We start from the raw sequence: 18,420 nt of genomic DNA, 5'->3' as shown, positions 1-18,420 counted from the left end.
CAAACCTAAGATGATTATTCTCAGTTATCATCTGAAGGATGATGCTGAGGACAGATTAGCTGCTCCTATTTGCTGAGGGAAAATATTAATCTCAGAAGAAAACACTGACTTCACACACACACACACTTTAGTGAGTGCTTCCAAGCTGGAAAACTTCTTAAATGTACTGTTTGCTTGATGCTGAGGTTTCAGTGATTGTGGGAGGTCACTGTCCCTTGTCCTTGAAGCAATGCTCAGTGAGATGTTAAAGCTTTGAAAATTCAGCTGTGGAGTCCTCAGCACAAGCCCAGCCCCCCCAGCAGCCCTGCACTGCAGGATGATGTGGAAATAAATAAAAGTGACACCTAACATTTATTGCTAATACTGCACTTTCAAGAATAATAACAAAACCAGGCCTTGACATGGCATAAAAACATCAGATAGGGAATTACATGAGATAAAACCAGTGCAGGAGATGTGGGAGGGCCTCATGCTCATCCTCACAGCAAAGTTTGGGCATTCATTCACAGAATTCACTTCCTCCCAAGAAATATGGATTATGGGTTGGTATAATATTGTAGACAGTGGAATAAAACCTTCCCTGCTGAAGTGTTCTGGGTGGATTTCTCCTGATCTGCCCACATAGCAGCTGAGTGAGACCCCCAGCAAAAAAAAAAAAACAAACAAAAACCACTTTTCTCAAGCAGACCACCCAATTAGCAGAATGTCCCAAAAGAAATGGCTTTTTTTTTTTGGCTCAGAGTGCTTGTGGAAAACAGAAAAGCAGGCAGGCAGCTCTGGAGGCTGGCACGTGCCCAGAGAGGACTCAGATGTAAAGGAAATTTATTTATCTCCCTGGTAATGCTGCAGCCTCAGAAGTGCACTCACGTTATGGAAAAAGCCATTGGATTGCTAGAGCCAGATGGCATGTAAATATTTAACCAACAAAATAGCTTCAAATCATCTTCCTGCTAAACACAGATGGAGCTATTATTTACATTTACTTCAGAAATTTTCTGCGTGAATGTCGCCGTGCCTTCAAGGAGTGCTGAGCATCACCTGCAGCATAAACAAGGAGATTCTGGCTGATATTGTGTGGAAAAATGGAGCAAGGTTTTCACAAACCACCAGGAAAACATAGTAAAGATGAGCTGTGAGCAAAGGGAAAAGGCCCACGGCTGCAGCCCTCCATGGATCTGTTCCAGCTGGGGATGGAATGTCCAGAATCCCCCAAAACACCCACCTGAAGCAGCAGCCAGAGGTGAAAAGGCACAAAAAAACCCCAAAATCAGTCTCACCTGCAGCAGGCCTCAGGTTTGTAATTAACCTGCTGGCTTCATCAAGCAGAAATAAGGGCTGGTTAATTAGGGGGAGCAGAGTGAGGTGGATCAGTGAGCTCATCACATCTCCAGGGGAGAGCAGGGACAGCTGATGTGGGGAAAAACACCTTGAATAATAAAATATCTCCTCCCCAAGTAAGGGCTGCACAAGAGCTGGGACCAGGCAGAAAAAAAGGCTCTGGACAGCACCAGCTGCAGAGATTTTGGAATTTAGCAAAGCTGGACTAGGAATGTCCAAAAAAAGAAGGGGGAAAATGGGCACTGAAAACCTGATTGATCTTCCAGAGGTGGAACAGGGAGGGTGAGGAATAATTCTGCTCCCAAACAAAAGGGATGCACATCACCCCAAAACCAAGGCACAGCTGTGGGGGAAAATCAGCCTCAGGTGAGAAAAGGGATGTGAAAAAGAGGGGAGAAGTGAGGTGGCACCAATAACCTCATAATGCACATCAGGAAATAAATGATTATAATAATATATTATAATGCAATAATATATTATCGGATAACGATAATACATTATAATTATATTGTATATTATAATACAGTAATGTATTATTATATAATAAAATAATATTATTTATAATATTATAATACAGTAATGTATTATATAATAAAATATCAAATATTACTGTTATTATATAATGACAAATATTACACATTAATAGAATATGTATATATTATAATATATTATTACAAATATGTAATAATAATGCACTTAAAGTGCATTATTATTGTGAACTTTAAGTGCAGTATTATTATTATTATTATTATGTAACCACAGACAGCATTGTGCAGTGCAGGACAAACAAAATCAAATCAAGCTGTGACAAGAGAATGAGGAGCTTCATCTTAAATTTAAATGAAATAAAATAAAATAATACAGCTGGAGATTCCCCCATCCAGGACAATTCCCCAGAGGGGGCAGGTGAACCCTGAGTGATGAATACCAGATATTTTCATAAATAGTTTTTTTTTTTTTCTCTAATAACACCTTGGAAACCCTTGCTGAGGGCCTGGATACACGATAAAAGCAATTCCTGAGAAATATCACAGCAACATTTGGGGAATTTGGTGTTACTGCCTCCTTTTGCATCCTCAGAACTCCTCACAGAAGGGAATGACTGAGTTCAGTGCTCACGTTCTCCATCCTAAACCCAACAAAAACTCATTTTAGGGACAGAAACGATGCAATCAAATGCTTGAAGTGAGCAATCCAAGATTTTACAGCAAATCTGGGGCAGCACCAATTATCAGGTCTTTCCATCTCACAGATTGCTGTCTCTAATTGCCAAAATAATGATAATTAGCAATTTAATATCAGGAAATCTCTAACTGCCTGTAGTCCATCGTGCCTGGAAACCTGAATGGGCACAGCCACATCAAAAATCACATTTGGAGTGAAAAATCCTGGCCCCACTCCCACCTTGGACCTCCAGCATCACTTCCCAGCAGGAGGGACTGTTATTTCAAGGACTTTTATCAAGGCTTAATGAGAATATTATGAAATTTCAAGTTTAAGCCTGGCTGACACCTTTTCTACTTGAATTTTAGCCAGTTAATATGAACAGCTGGGACAGAATCATTAAACAAGGGGCTCAGGAGCAAAATGTAAAGGGATTTTTTTAGGTTGGTTTGTTTATTTTAGTTTCTTACCTCCTCTTGATCCAACATTTGCTGCTTTAATTTTTCAGCCAGCTGGCTCTGCTGGTTGATTTCGTCATCCTGCAATGAAACAGGGGTGGAGATCTTTAATTTCTTTTCACAGCTCTCATTTGATCACTTTTTATTTCCTCTTTCTAGGAAAGAAAGGGGAATAAAACTTTGTGTATGTTTGAGTGGTATGAGGGGAGAGAAAAATAAATGGACATAAATAAATACACATAAATATACCATTAAAATATATGTATATGCACAGAGCTCTGCTGTAAAAGATGTCAACACTGGTATAAATTATGATATTTTGGGTTTGGGATCCTTGTGTTTGGGATCAAATATCTTCTAATTTCCTACAGTCCTGTGTCAAATTATGCTTCCCAAGTTTTCTAGGGAAAAACTCAAACCTGCTGCTAGCTCCTTCCAGAATAATTTACTGGGCTTTGCTGCTTTTGATGAGGAAAGTGAAACAATGACTGAATTTTTTTTCCTTTTCATGATCAATGTGGGAAAGCTGGAGATTGCAATCACAGAAAAGCTGTCATTTCACACAGAAAACTGCTCTTTTCAATACCACCAGACTGTGCAGGGAGACCAAAATTCAGGTTTAAACACAATTCTTCTGTGTCCACAAACAGCCAAACCTCAATATTAACAGGCAAGGACACACTGGACTTTCTTCTGCTTTTTTTTTCCTGCTAATTACAATTGAATTTTAAAATTGAGTATTGATTCATGATGAGAGCTGCCTTTTTTTTTTTGCTGCTCTCATCCAGGTGGTGAATGGGCTTTTTCTGGCCTTTTTTCCCCCCACTTTTCATCTTCCCACAAGCCAAAGCTCTTAATGGCTGGAGAAGGGAATTGCTGAGAGCTTTAAGTGCCACTGATGTCCCTCAAGCTGTGCAAAGAAATAAACAAATAAATGAACCCTCTGGGCTGTGTTTGCAGCTCCAACCACACAAACAAAAGGGGATGGATTTTCCTTTAAAATCTGTGATTTTTTTTTTTGCCCTGGTGACTCCAAGATGACATTACAGTTTGCTGAGGGATTTTTACACAAATCACTGAAGAAAAGGGAAAGCCTGGACTTAAAACTATCAGAAAACTTTGCTCTGATTTCCTGGAGAATGCTCCCAAACACTGTCTGCACAGGGAAAGGGGTGGAGAGCTGACAGGATTCTGCTTTTATGCAGTATTTGGAATTTTCCAACGTTTTCCAGTTCCCAATAGAAACAGAAGCAAAAATACAGGAACAGAGCAAAAAAAGAAATAGAGCAAAAATACACAAATAGAAGAAATGGAGCAAAAATACACAAACAGAAGAAATGGAGCAAAAATACAAAGAAATCTTGGTGATAATTGTCTATTCCCACCTGGAATCCAACCTTCCCACCTGGAATCCAACCTTCCCACCTGAGAGACCCCGGGAGCGCTCGTGCATTTTGGGACCATTTGGGTTCATCTTGGGTGCAGCCCTGGCTGGGCTCTTGTGCTGCCCAAGGTGCATCCATGGAGGAGATCCTTGAATCAATCCCTGCTTTATTCTGGAACTCTGTCCAGCCTCTGCTCCAGGGCAGCCTCTCAAGGTACCACAAGGACCTGTGAGGTCTTTTCTAACCTTGATGATCCCATAAAATCCAGCAGCAGGTAGAACACTGAAAGCACAGAACTCCTGACTCTCCTTTCATTCCCTTGATAGTCAGGATTAGCTCCATGGATTAACAGAGGTGTAAAAAAGTTGGGAAAGCCCCCAAATTCCAGCCTAAAATCAGCTGACATTTAAATATCTCTTCCTTCAGGGATTTCCAGCTCCAGGATGGACCAGCACAGCCGTTTTTAGAACAATATTCAACTTTTACCTTGCAAATTCCAGCAGAAACACCAGCTTCCAGAGGTTGCCTGTGCATAACAGACATATTCCCTACAAAATCCCTGTCCCCAAGGAATATTTCCTTCAGGAACAGCCCTGGGCTACAATTACAGACTCAGAGATGAGGGATGGGTGAGCTGCTCATGGCAGAAATTAAATCCACCCTCATCAGAGGCTGGGGAAGCCCCTGGATGCTGCACACATTGCTCAGGAGGTGGGAAGGGTAAAGGTTTTCTCCTTTTCCAGGAAAAAACTCCAATATTTTAGCTCCTGAAAGCTTTACCAGCCATTCCTCTTGCCAATTTATCTCACTGGCAGGGGAATAGGTCAATAGATCAAAGCCCAGAAAGGCTGATTGAGGCCCCAGAGCAAAATAAAAAGGGCAAGAAACAGCATAGCCAACTAAGCAGATGATTTTTTTTCCCCCCACCTTAAACCATGGAAAAAGTGGAATTTGAAATCAAGCAGCATCAATTCTATCAAGGTACTTGACTCCAAAGATTTTCTGCCCTATTTCTGAAGGCTTGATGGTATTTTCTATTATTAATGAGGGAAATGGGAATTGATTTTTTGCTGTTGGAGCAGGGAAGGAAAGGTGGGTTTGGTTAGAATGCTCCTCAGGCTGTGGAGGATCCACCAGGATCAACATTTTGGGATTAAACATTCCCAAAAGTGATGTTTAATCTCTCATTCATTGGACGAGAACCTCCTGCCAGTAAAACACAGAAAAATTGGGCACCTGGAAGCTGAAATGCTCAGCTCACCCATTCCCTGCCACCCTTTTCTTTTGCAGAATAAATCCCTAATTCCTGGAGTCAGCTGTGCTGGTGGAATGTTATCCAAGATGGGATTGCAGGGACAGTTCCCTCTGTAAAAAGCCTCCATCCTTCCTGAGGATGGGAGTGCACAAGGTCAGACAAGAAATCAATAATCTTTTAATGCATTGCTGGGTAACAGCAGCACCCAGGGAGGGGAGGAGGGTATTTAAACAAAAGGATCCATCCAGGCTTTTGTAAAAAAAAATAAAATAGGCTTTGGATTGTTTTTTTTGTTTTTTTTTTTTTTGTTGCTGGTTGATTTTTAAAATGTGGAATAAACAATTCAAACTAAGGTTGTTTGCTAAAATTGTCTGCCAGCGTTCCAGACTAAATTACATTTTTAAAATTTGGTTTTCAATAAAAATTCTTTCATTTGTATGTATCCATATTCTGCCTCCTGTACCATCCTATAGCTGATGTTACATCCTACCCTGAACAGCAATTCCCCACTTTTCTAATCAGCAAATTGACTGATCTCAACAAAAAACTTCATTTAGAAGCCACAGGAGCAGACAAGTGGTGATTCTTCTAAGCAGATGCCACTCCCTGTCATTGTACTAAAGGACTAATTCATTATTCTAATGTGAAATTCAATTATAAAAAAATCCCCAAACCCAAGGTCCAATTACCTTAAAGCACAATGATTCTCATGCCTGAGGAGCAGAGTTATTAAAAAAAACCCCAAATATAATGACATTTTTCCCTTTTCTTATTACCATCATTAACACTATTAACTTTAGTGATTCCTCCTTTGTGCTCTACCCTGAAATCACCAATTTTGGCATTTTCACTGGTTTCTCCCACAAATGGCTGCTGCTTTGCCTGGTTTTTGCTTCTTCACTTTTCATTATTATTATGAAATGTGAGTTGTAATGTGAATTTACATTTAGCGGCCAGACACAATTAATAAAAATTGTGATTTAGGGCAAGAATTCAACACAGACACATCCTGCTCCCAATTTTTGGCACCTACCATTCCTCCACCTGTTCAGCTCCAGCTCCAGGTGCTGTATAACATTCTTTAAACTCTTGTTTTTGTCCTTCTCCTTCTCATACTTCTTCTTCCACTCCTCTGCTGTCAGCTCCAGGTTCACAGACACCGTGTTCTTGATGGTCTTGGCCCTGCAAACAAATCCCAGGGCAGCTGCTTTGGGGTTTTTATCCCAGTGAACTGTGGGGATTGGGAATTTTTCCATCATACAGAGGGGAATGAGTGGGGAAATTGTGGATTCCCCATCCCTGGAAGTGTCCAGGGTGGGGAGGGAAAGGGGAAAAGGAAAGAGAGGAGAGGGAGGAAAGGGAAAGGGAAAGGGAAAGGGAAAGGGAAAGGAGTTCCTGCCTCCCTAGGCAAAAATATCCCAAATTTCAACCCTCTAAACAACCACCACAACTTTATTATTCTCAAAGTGCTCAGCTCCAGCCCAACCCAACCCATTGTGCCAGGAAATGCAAAGCAAGCAGAAAACAATGCCCAGCACCTACTCCAGCAAATCCACACTGAAAAGGGAAACCAAACCAATCAGAATGAATTAAGAAAGCCTCAGATCTTTGCCCTTCACTGCTCAGACACTGAGTCCCTTCAAATGCCTCCAGTGTTGTTGAATAAAGCAGAGGATAAGGAAAAGGATAACAGATAAACCTTCAGCAGTTTGTAAAGCTCCAGTCATTTGCACTCTGTGGCAAGCAGGACTTTTGTTACCTTAAAAGTGTTTTTTAAATAACCCCATGCTTTTAAAATAATTTCCTAATGGTCAGGGTTTACACTTTGTCTCTGCTAAAAGCACAGCTCAAGTTTCCACTCTTTTAACTGTACCAGGGCAAAAAAACCCAACCACACCAGGAAGTTTCTCCTGATGATGGATGAAGCCCTCACTGACAACTATAGTTAAAAATGAGATAAAAACACGAGACAAGATGGAGTAGAAAAAGAAAAAGCTGATTCACTACTATCACAGGAGCACTTGTACAGTTTGATTGGTACAAGAGCTCCTCTGAAGGTGGATTTCATTCCTGACATTTATTTTAATGGTGACATAAGTCTTTCTTTTCCCAGGAAAAATCAGCAATCAGCCATGAGTCATGGACCTTCCCTTTAATGCCACTGAGCTCCTCAGTTGTGCCACATCAGAAAAATGAGACACAACAACCCAAGAGCCTGGAAAAGAACCCCTATTCCCACCCAAAATCCTGCCAGACAATGTTGTGCATGGATAATCCATGGGCTGCTCTGCACAGAGCACCAGTCCTCCCAGGGAAATACAAATTATTTCCTTCCTGACAATTCAGAATTCCAAGAAATTCAATGCTGTCCATGAGGAGCCCCTCAGAAATATTTCCCTGTTTTCCCAGTTCTTGCACTACCATCCTGGTCCTCGGTGAGGATCACCCCCAAAATGTTCCTCCTCCCAGGAAACTGTTGAATATTTAGCCAGGATGTGCAGAGTCAGTCAGAAAACTGCCTTGCCCCAAAAAAGGGCAAATTTTGCTCATTGCTGGAAAGAGGAATGAAACCAGGGGGAATGTAAACTGAAACGGAACTTGGAAGCTGGAGTTCAGAGCTGTTCATGCTCTTGATTTCATTCCTGCATCTCAGGATGCTTGGTTTTGCTCAACACATGATCTGATCAGTACAAGTTTGGATCTTCAATAGCTAAAAATCATGTTCAGCTCAAAATGGGGGAAAAAAACCTACAAAGTCACTCTATAACCTGATTTTGCTCATGGCCACTGCCTCTCTTTGCAGTCCAGAAGCTCCACGTGGTGGAAAAAAGCCCAATTTTAAACAAAAACAAAGCTATTGTATCCTCAAACTGTTCAGCTCTCTTTAAACATGCCTAACTTGCCAGTATTTTTCCTTTCTGCTACTACACAAATCAAACAAAACGAGTAATTTTCCAAAGGATCCCAGTTCTCCTCAATTACCACAAAAGCAGTAATTGCATAATGAACCTGACCTATTTCTGCAAACCCTCCCAATGCATTTCACATCCCTCTTGTCAATAAACACACATGGAGGAGAAATTTTCCTTCTGGATCCTTCCATACTTTTTATTCCTCAGTTGTCCAGATCCTCCAAACATCAGGTCCACGAGTTACCATGGCAAGCCCTCAAAGCTGTCAATATTACAGAGCCCACACTCTTTAATTTTCCTAATTTCTAGAGATATTTTTTAAAGCCACAACAATGATCCCTGAGGTGGAACTGAAGAAGACACCTCTTAGAAGCATCAACAGCACTGTTAGATAAAGCAAAACTGAATTTTCCCACAGAAAACAGCCCAGTGCCTTTATCTTCCTTAGCAGGTGACATGTGGTGGAAAAAACCCAATTTGCACAACAAGACAAATGTATTGTGGTCTACAACTGCTAAATTTGATTTTGCACAGTCCTAACTTGCTGGTATTTTTCCTTTCTGACACACAAATAAAACAAGATTTGTATTTTCTGAAGTCTCCAATAAAGCAAGGCTGAATTTTTCCACAGAAAACCGCTCAGTGCCTTTATCTTTCCCATAAAATTTCAAGGAATTAAGATAACACTTTTTACTCCCTGCAGGAAAATCAGCCAGGAAGGAATTAAAGAATTCCTTCTAGACATCCTTCCATGGATTGCCCAACCTTTCCCCACTTTTCAACCCCACTCTGCTCCCAAGCAGAGCAGCTGCTGGCCAGCATCACCTCGATTTTCCTGGAGGATTTTCCTGGAATCACTGGGAATAAAGAGCCGGCTCTCTGAAGTTCTCCAGATTATTTTACCAACTCCAGAAACCCCAAGCTCTGGATTCCAAGGGAGGAGGAATGCCCGTGGGACTCACCTCTGGCCAAACATCAGGGTGGATTTGGTCTCAGCCTCGTTGAAGACGGAGGGGGAGCAGCAGATGACGATGGTGGTCCTGCAGTTCCCCCCCAGGGAATCCTGCAGGATCCTGGTCATTTTGCTGTCTCGGTAGGGAACGTGGGTTTTCTAATCCAAACACAAGCAAAAGACAAGAGCAATTCTTTAAACTGCTGGAGTTTAAGAGAGGAGGTGAGGCCACGCTGGCAGGAGTCACCGTTTGTTGTGACTGTGCCCAGATTTGGGAGCTGCTCCAGTGCCATCACTGAGGATTAATTCCTCATCTCCAACAGCCAAATTGCCACTGGTTTGTGACAACATTTTGTTTGTTAATATTTTATTAACAGCCAATATTTTCTCCCTTCAGAGCTGAAATGTTAGCTCCTTTTACCCCTTTCCTTTTATTCCCTGAGGATGGCAAAGAAGCAGGTAAATAAAAACCCCTCCTCACCCCCAGCCAGGATTACTTACAGTTCCCTCTGCCAAGGCCGAGATCACATTGCCCAGAGCAGACAGAGACTTATTGATATTTTTAGCTTCATCCAGAACTGCCCCCTCTGCTCCAGTTTTGCTGACCTGCAAAGAGAGCAGGAAAGAGTCAGGTTCTGCTCCAGCACAAAGCTCCAGCCCTGCAAAGCTGCGCCTAAGGATGCTCCTGGAGGAGCAAAACCCGGCTTAGCTCAGCGTGGGCCAGGAGAATTTTATATTTTATATATTTCATATTTTTATATCAACTTCTATAAATTTTTTGGTTGTGCAAACCTGGAATAATTCCACTCTTCTCCCACTCCAAGAGCAAGTTGTATTTTAATTCAGGGACAATTTTATTCAGGGAGAAGTCTGTGCTCACCTGAGGACGTTTGGGAACCCCTCCCAAAGCCAAGCTGTCCATACAGACAGGGAGCACCACCCCAGTGCCCCCAAAATGAGCATCTTGCCTTTGTATTTTGCTTGCATAGACCAAAAATATCAAAAATCATAAATTTTGTTAATGGCCACTGTCTCCTTTAACAGGCCAAAAATGAGATGTGGTGGAAAACAACCCAATTTTCACAGCAAGCAAATGCATTGTGTTCTACAACTGCTAAATTTTATTTTACACAGTCCTAACTTGCTGGTATTTTTTTCTTTCTGTTACTACAAAAATAAAATAAAATTTGGATTTTCTCATGTGTCCAAATACAGGATAAATCCATTCTTTTTTCCTCTACATTAACACTATCTGTACTTTCATCTAAAAATGCTCCATGACATGAAGGAAAAGCAGTCCTGTCTTTTAAGAAGACAATCTACCCCAGAAATCCATATTTCAGGTTTTCTGTACCAAAACCAACCACAAAAGTTGTTTTCCCAGAGGAGAGGAGTGCTTACCCAGGCCCTCATTTTGTAAACACCATAAAGAGCTTTTAATTTAACAAATCTGTGCAATCATAGACATCAACATGATTAATTTCTCTGACAAATCACTTTTGCATTGTACCCATGGGCTATCAATTAAACTGTCCCAATGAGCAACCCAAAATCCCAATAAAGCTGATTTCAAACACTCCAGAAGACACCAGAATGAGAACTGGGAAACATTTTTGCTTTGCAGCACTGTTCCAAACCATTACTCTTTTGGTAAATAGATAACAGTAATTTTCTGGGGTTTATTTTTCTGCATTGGAAAGCAGTAATAGTCACCAAAATCAAGATTCAGGGAACTTTGAGTAGAATTGAAAACTGCATTAACTGCTGGATTTCATTCATTTAATATGTGGAATAATTACAAAAAACCTAGAAACAGGACATGACAATGTAAGCAAGTTAAAATATGTGTCATTTGATAAATTATTTTTAAAATTATATTAAATTATATTAAACATTATTTATATATTAATATATACATAAATTTTATATTCTTATATATAAATTATATTTAAATTACATTTCTTTTTTCAGCTACACAGATATAAATGTGAATAAAAACAAAAATGGTTTAACTCACTCTATTATAAATTCAGATTTTGGGAGAGTTGTCTTTCATGCCAATAATTCTGATCTACTCCTTTTCTCCATCCCACATTCAAAAATAAAAATTAAAATGGCCTTTTTAAGGATAATCTAAGGAGAGAGCTCTGTGAGACACCCTCCCATCCTCACTGTGGGGTCCCAGTGGAGGAAAAAGGAGAATTTACCTTCTCACTGCCAGCCAAGTCCACCAGGTAGAGCTTCCCACTGAGCTTCTTCTCCGTCTCCACGTTCTCCTGTTTGATGTTGATGAGGAAGATGCTGTGGCTCCTCGAGCTGTGCTCGTTCATGTCTGGAATCACAGGGCACAGCTTCTGTTAAAAATGCCTTTCCAACCTGGCAGGGGATTCCATCCCATCCGAGCTGGCCCCACCGAATTCCCAAAGCCCAGAGAAGCTGGGCAGGTCTCGGTGTAGCTCACAGGATTCACAGAATTCAGAGTATTCACAGGATTCACAGAATGCCCAGCTTGGAAGAGACCTTCAGGATCATGGAGTCCAACCCAGCCCCAGCACCTCAACTGAACCCTGGCACCCAGTGCCACATCCAGGCTTTGTTAAACACACCAGGGATGGGGACTGCACCACCTCCCCGGGCAGAACATTCCAGAACTTTGTCACCATTTCCATGAAAACTTTTTCCTGATATCCAGCCTGTATTTCCCTTGGCACAGCTCGAGGCTGTGTCCTAGGGTTCTGTCAGTCCCTGGAGACAGAGCCCAGCCCAGCTGAGCACAGGCACCTTTCAGGAGCTGTGCAGGGTGATGAGGGCACCCCTGAGTCTCCTTTTCTCCAGGGGAGCACCCCCAGCTCCCCGGGTTTGTGTTCCCAGCCCCTCTCCAGCCTCGCTGTCCCCTCTGGATGCTCTCAGTGTCCCAAGGTCCTTCCCAAGCTGAGGGGCCAGAGCTGGGCCCAGCACTCCAGGTGTGCCCTCACCATTTCAGGGACCAGGGCAGAGTGACCTCCCTGCTCCTGCTGCCACACCATTCCTGGTCCAGCCCAGGAGCCACTGGGATTCTTGGCCACCAGGGCACTCTGCTGGCTCATATCCATGTCAACCAACACCCCCAGAAATGTCCCTTTCTGCCTGGCACTGTCCAGCCACACCATCCCCAGCCTGTGGCACTGCAGGGGTTACTGTGGCCAAAATGCACAACTGGGCACTTGGACTTCCTAAACTCCATCCCACCGGGCTCTGCCCATCCCTCCAACCATCCCAGGTCTCCCTGCAGAGCCCTCCTGCCCTCCAGCAGACGCACACACGCTCCCAGCTCGGTGTCATCTGCAGATCTACCAATTAAAACCTCCATCCCTCATCCATGTCATCCATAAAACACGGAACAGAGCTGGCCCCTGAGGGACACCCCTGCTGCCCGGCCCCGGCTGGATGCAGCACCGCTCACTGCCACCCTGATTTTTTAAGTTCTTCTAACCCTTCTGATGTTTACATTCTTGTAAATGTAAACAAACTTTCTCTCATGCTTTCCTGTAAATACTTAGTGGTTTGCATTCTCTTATGGAGAATTTATTTACTTTAATAATATACTATATATATATGTGTATATGTTTTATATATAAATATACGAAAATTTATCATATATGTAACATAAAATATATTTAAAATTAAAAAAATATTCAAAAATAAAATATATTTTAAAATAAACATCTGATTCTAAACACAAAACACCATTGCAAGCACTTTCAACCCCAACCTTGACCAAAATAAGCCAAGAACCAACATTTAGTGGTGAGCTCACAGCCTCCAAGGGGGGATCCATAAATCCCCAGGCAGCAGCAGCAGCCCCTTGGAGGGACCTCCGGGATTTGGGGACACTCACTTGTCACAGCCACGTGCCTGTTGGCCTTGCCCTCGTCGATGACATCCAGAACTTCCTCAGGGCTGGACACAAACCTTTCTGTGCAGCCCTGGGGACGGGAGGTGGCAGTCAGGAATGTTCCTTTAGCACTAATGAGCCCACAGTAATTAGGAGAAGCATCAGCAGCCCCCAGGACCCCACAGACCCGACCCCGCCTCAAGGTGACTTCCAGGGAAACTTGGGAACCAATTTTTGCCCACAGGGTTAAAGACTCAGTGAAATCCAGACCCACAGCATGAAATCTTCCACAGAAAACACGGAATAACATGTTTTCTGTGGAAAATTTTCAATAACAACATATATTCCTAATTTGGGTTAGATTTCATACCCAAGTTAATTTAATTTAATCAACCCCAATTTAATTTTTCCCCCCTCAAACTACAATACAAAGTGCAAAGTCCTTCTCTCTCAAGGCAATACTACTGAATAAATTATTTCATCCGTTTAATTTTGCTTCTCAAGCTGAGAATAAACAGGAAAATGTTAGATAGACATCATTTAGGCTCACATATGTTCGTGCCAAGCATATTGCATTCAAGTGAGGGCCCAGAAAGTCGTAAAACAAATCCCTACCCCAACCAATCTGCTCTGAACTATTGCGAGATTACAGCACCCATGCAGCAAAATATTAAAGAACAAAATTCCTCAAGTTGTTCTCTTTCATATCTGACATGAAAGGAGAATCTGAATACTTAAAATTTAACAGCATCCTAACAAAATGGCAATGTTCAAAGTCAGGAGAATAAAACAAACATGATTCAAGCCCATTAATATTTCAGGAAACTTGTTTAAACCCAGGAACCAACACAACCTGAACATTCAAGGCTTCAAACAGGAGTTGAATTATTTCAGCAAATAACACTGGATGCAAATGGAAATGTGTAAATAAATGCATTTGTGGGAAAGAATGAAAAGCTGAGGGTTAAATTATTCTTTTACCTTGACATAGGGGACTCTGTTTTTATCTTCATGTACAGCAAGGTTTGTCTTTGACACTGGAGAGAGACGTGGAGATCACCAGGAATATTCCAGAGGTCATAAATAAATAAATAAATAAATAAAGTGTCAGCTCCAGGCACGACAGACACATTTTGGGGATGGAAATTTGTATTTGAGATCTGCAGTCATTCCCCACTCCTGCTGAACCTCCAATATTTCCAACACACAGGAACCGTGTCCTGCTCTGTCAATCTTGTACCTGCTCATTTAAATTTAACTTTGGGGCACAAATCTTTTCTTTATTGCTTGGGCGAATTAAATAAACCCAGACCAAGCTGGGCTTTGGCAAAGCAGAGGAGACAGGAGAGCAGCCTGGAATTCAGAGCAGCTCAGAGCTACACTTGCAGACATTTCTACATTTACAAACATTTCTACATTTGCAGACATTTCTACCTTTGAAGACATTTCTACCTTTGCAGAAATGTCTACCTTTGCAGCCATTTCTATATTTGCAGCCATTTCTACCTTTACAGCCATTTCTACCTTTACAAACATTTCTATATTTACACATATTTCCACCTTTACAAACATTTCTATATTTGCAGACATTTCTACCTTTACAGCCATTTCTACCTTTACAAACATTTCTATATTTACACATATTTCCACCTTTACAAACATTTCTATATTTGCAGACATTTCTACCTTTACAGACATTCCTATATTTACACATATTTCCACATCTACAGCTCTTTCTGTGCTCACACTGACCAACAAAACCCACTTTATTAACACACAAGCTGCAGAGGCAGAGACATGAGCTGTGAGAGAAGCAGATGCTCCCCACCAGACTGCCTGCCAGAAGCGAGGGATAATTCCAAACCACTCCCTGCGTTTTGAAATCAGGTTTTTTATCATTTTTCCTTGAAGAACACCCCTTGCCCAGGAGCCCCAGCCCTTCCTCACAGGCTCTGAGACCCTCAGAACTCTCTGCTTCACCACAAAGCTCTGCAGAGGCAGGTGCACAGGATCAGATGGCTGAAACTGCCAAATTCTCCAGTTTAAATTTAATCCCCTCCCAAATAAAGTCAGTGCTCCCCCTCAGGCTTTGGTGCAAAGCTCTGGATGAAGCCAAGGCACTCAGCAAAATAAACACAGAACTTACCATCAAGCAGGTCCCTTATTTTGTCCAAATATATCTCAAAGTAGGAAACCTAATTAAATAATCACAAACATCACAGGTTTAAACGTTGCTGATTTAATGTCTCTGTGTTTCCATCCCTGTCAAAGCACCAAACTAAAAATAAAACCCCACCTCCCACACAGTTTGAATTCCATCTTTCATGGGAACACATTTGTACCTTGAATGGTTTACAAACCATTGATCTTCCTCCATTTATCAATGGAAAAGTACACAAAAAAACCTGCAGGCTAACCTTATCTTCTTCTTTTTTTTTTTTCCTTTTTTTTTTTGTAACACAGGGAAAATTGACCAAAAAAAATTGAATCAAACCAATGCAGCTCCTGCCATATCAGGTTTGAGGATTGTAAAAACTATATATTGATTTTCACCCACCCCCCCAAAAAAAACAGAGAGCACCTTCACCATTCCATTTCCATAAGCCTCAGCAGTACATATTAAATTAAACTTTCAAATGAAGCACATGTGGTGCTTCTGCCTTGAATCAAATCCAAAGGAGAGAATGAAAATGAGCTTTGCTGTAACAAAGAGAGACAATTGTCCTCAAAAAAAAAAAAGGAGAGAGAGGAGAATGATTGAATGAATGAGTTTCTTAATAAAAGGGGATTTGACCCACAGAAGGAAACAAAAATATGAGAGGGGAGTAGGGCCTAACCCTTCCCTAATGAAGTTTTATCCAGATTATTTAGCTGGAACACCACATGGCTGCAATCTAGCTATGAATAAACCCCTGGTATTTCATAAAGTCTCATTTTCTCTCATCTGAAAAAAAAAAAAAAAGTCTGGGTTTTTTACACAGATGGGTTGAGCTTTCCACGTGAAACTGCAATTAAACACAAATATATTTTGCATTTTTGCCTTTACTTCCCCGTTTAAAGCCCTCCTCTGGACCAGCTGATTCCAACAGCCCAGTTAGGCCAGACTTAACATTTCACATTGAAAACCCACGATCCTCCAGAGGAGAAACCAAATTCTACATGGATCCCTGTTAGAGAGGGAGAGGAAATAAATGCCATTAATTTCCAGAGCTTCAGTTCTGCAAAGATTATTAGTTCCATTATTAGGAGAGTGGGGCAGCCTGGTTAAGCCCAGGCTGCTGCTGACAGAACATTTCTCTCCCTGGCAGCTCCTGGCAGCTTTTTTGGGAAAGATTCATCAGCTCTGCTAGGAAACCTTTGGGAAAATTCTGGGATTTCCAAGGGGAAAGGCCAGGAATTCCCTCCAGCTTTCCAGAGGAGGGGAGGGATCAGAGTGGAAATTCAGAGGGGTCTCTCCATATTTTACAATCCAAGGTCTCTGCAAGTATTTCACGGTTTTGGAATATTTTCAGTTTCAATTTGGAATATTTTTTCTGTCTGTACCTCACTGCTGAGAAGGTTCCCAATGCACAACCAAGCCCTTCCACAAGCTGATACCTTGTCTGTCTATAAATTATTATTATTTTAAGCTGATACCTTGTCTGTCTATAAATTATTATTCTTTTAAGCTGATACCTTGTCTGTCTATAAATTATTATTCTTTTAAGCTGGTACCTTGTCTATAAATTATTATTATTTTAATCATCTTGTACCTTCAGAGGTACAAGATGATTAAAATAATAATAATTTATAGACTGACATTTCTGTCCTCACACTGATTAACTTTACAAATATTCCTGCGGGGTCACTTCAAGGGATTGAATGCAAATAGCACTAAAAAGTGTAACTTTTTGTCTCATCTCTAAGTTTTAGGTGCAGAAAACTCTCGGTGAGCAGCAGGAGAAGGGTCAGTGGCTTCACACCCTCCTGTGCTCCTCAGCTTTTAGGTCTGGCTTAGTTTTGGGGCAGGGATGACACAGAAAACTCCTTTTCCCTGAAGTCCATGGCAATTTTACTGATAATCCCATTTTCCTGGTGTCTGCTTGGACAGGAGCTGCAGCTCTGCAGCTGGGAGCTCCACAGGACCCCAAATGGGCACTGGGAATTCAAGGTCATTCCCAAGAATTTGGGAGCTCACATGGCTAGGATCAGGGAAAGGACATGGAAAAACACTGCACACAGTCAGAAAGAATCCAAAAATCCCTTCTGAACACCCTTCCATGGATTGCCCCAGCTCTCCCCACCTTGAATCCCACATCCTGGAGACAGGATGTCAGGATTTTCCCAAATGCCCGTGGTGTTTCTGGTCAGAACCAGCAAGGTTCAATCTCTGGAGGAGCTGCAAAAATCAATTTTTTTGTTCCAGCAAACCTGAGCTGGACAAACCCTCCAGAAAAAAAAAAAAATCCAGAAGCAACATCAGTAATAAATGTTGGAATTTGTGTTGTGAAAGGGATGGAGGGCAGGAAAAAAAAACCCACAGAAGATGCCAAGGCAGATTTCCCATGGATTTATCCCAACCAAGCCATCCCAAAAGGGGTGACTCCAAATAAATTGCACATAAAATTCCATGTAAATGTACCTTGATGTGGAACTCCAGGTTCTCATCCATGGAGTAGATGTGGTCGAAGATGTCGTGGGCGATCCTGGGGATGATTCCCATCAGCTGAGGGTCGTGGAGCTTCCCCTGGGACACAAACCCCAAAGGTGACTCGGGAATCCTCCTGCTGCCTCATTTTTATTGTTTTATTAAATATATAGCAGGGCCTTCTAGATTTTATAGATATAAAAATCGATATTTTAGACTATATTTCAAGAAATCCAGGTGTAAATCCTGAAGTGTGAGGGACACTCAGCCACAGCTGCCTCTGTTTAAATCAGCAGAAATTTCTGTGGATTTTTATTAAAAATAATTTATTATTATTATTACTATTACTATTATTATTTTATTACTATATATTATTATATATTATATATATAATAGGTATAATATATTATTTTTCTATATAAAATAATTTTTTAATTTTTATTTTATATATATAT

The 18,420-nt window shown here is 41.4% G+C and overlaps 1 protein-coding gene across 1 annotated transcript in view; it reads right to left on the bottom strand.

The window, feature by feature from the left end:
• The window catches only part of KIF5C (kinesin family member 5C), a gene marked incomplete at its 5' end in the record, with an annotated part of 35,746 nt that extends 17,682 nt beyond the window's left edge, over positions 1–18,064 (bottom strand). Inside the window, 10 exons of the mRNA XM_041473911.1 lie at positions 2,973–3,086; positions 5,126–5,193; positions 6,634–6,782; positions 9,475–9,623; positions 9,966–10,070; positions 11,672–11,796; positions 13,342–13,429; positions 14,320–14,375; positions 15,485–15,533; positions 17,960–18,064. Coding sequence (XP_041329845.1) covers positions 2,973–3,086; positions 5,126–5,193; positions 6,634–6,782; positions 9,475–9,623; positions 9,966–10,070; positions 11,672–11,796; positions 13,342–13,429; positions 14,320–14,375; positions 15,485–15,533; positions 17,960–18,064 — 1,008 coding nt within the window. The remainder of the gene's footprint in view (positions 1–2,972; positions 3,087–5,125; positions 5,194–6,633; positions 6,783–9,474; positions 9,624–9,965; positions 10,071–11,671; positions 11,797–13,341; positions 13,430–14,319; positions 14,376–15,484; positions 15,534–17,959) is intronic.
• Between the last annotated feature and the right edge of the window lie 356 nt (positions 18,065–18,420).

Source organism: Pyrgilauda ruficollis, unplaced genomic scaffold (assembly GCF_017590135.1).
Source record: "Pyrgilauda ruficollis isolate IOZ18807 unplaced genomic scaffold, ASM1759013v1 scaffold308, whole genome shotgun sequence".
NCBI classification, from domain to species: domain Eukaryota; kingdom Metazoa; phylum Chordata; class Aves; order Passeriformes; family Passeridae; genus Pyrgilauda; species Pyrgilauda ruficollis.
Note: the sequence above shows the minus strand (reverse complement) of the source record. Positions and strands in the feature narration are given on the sequence as shown.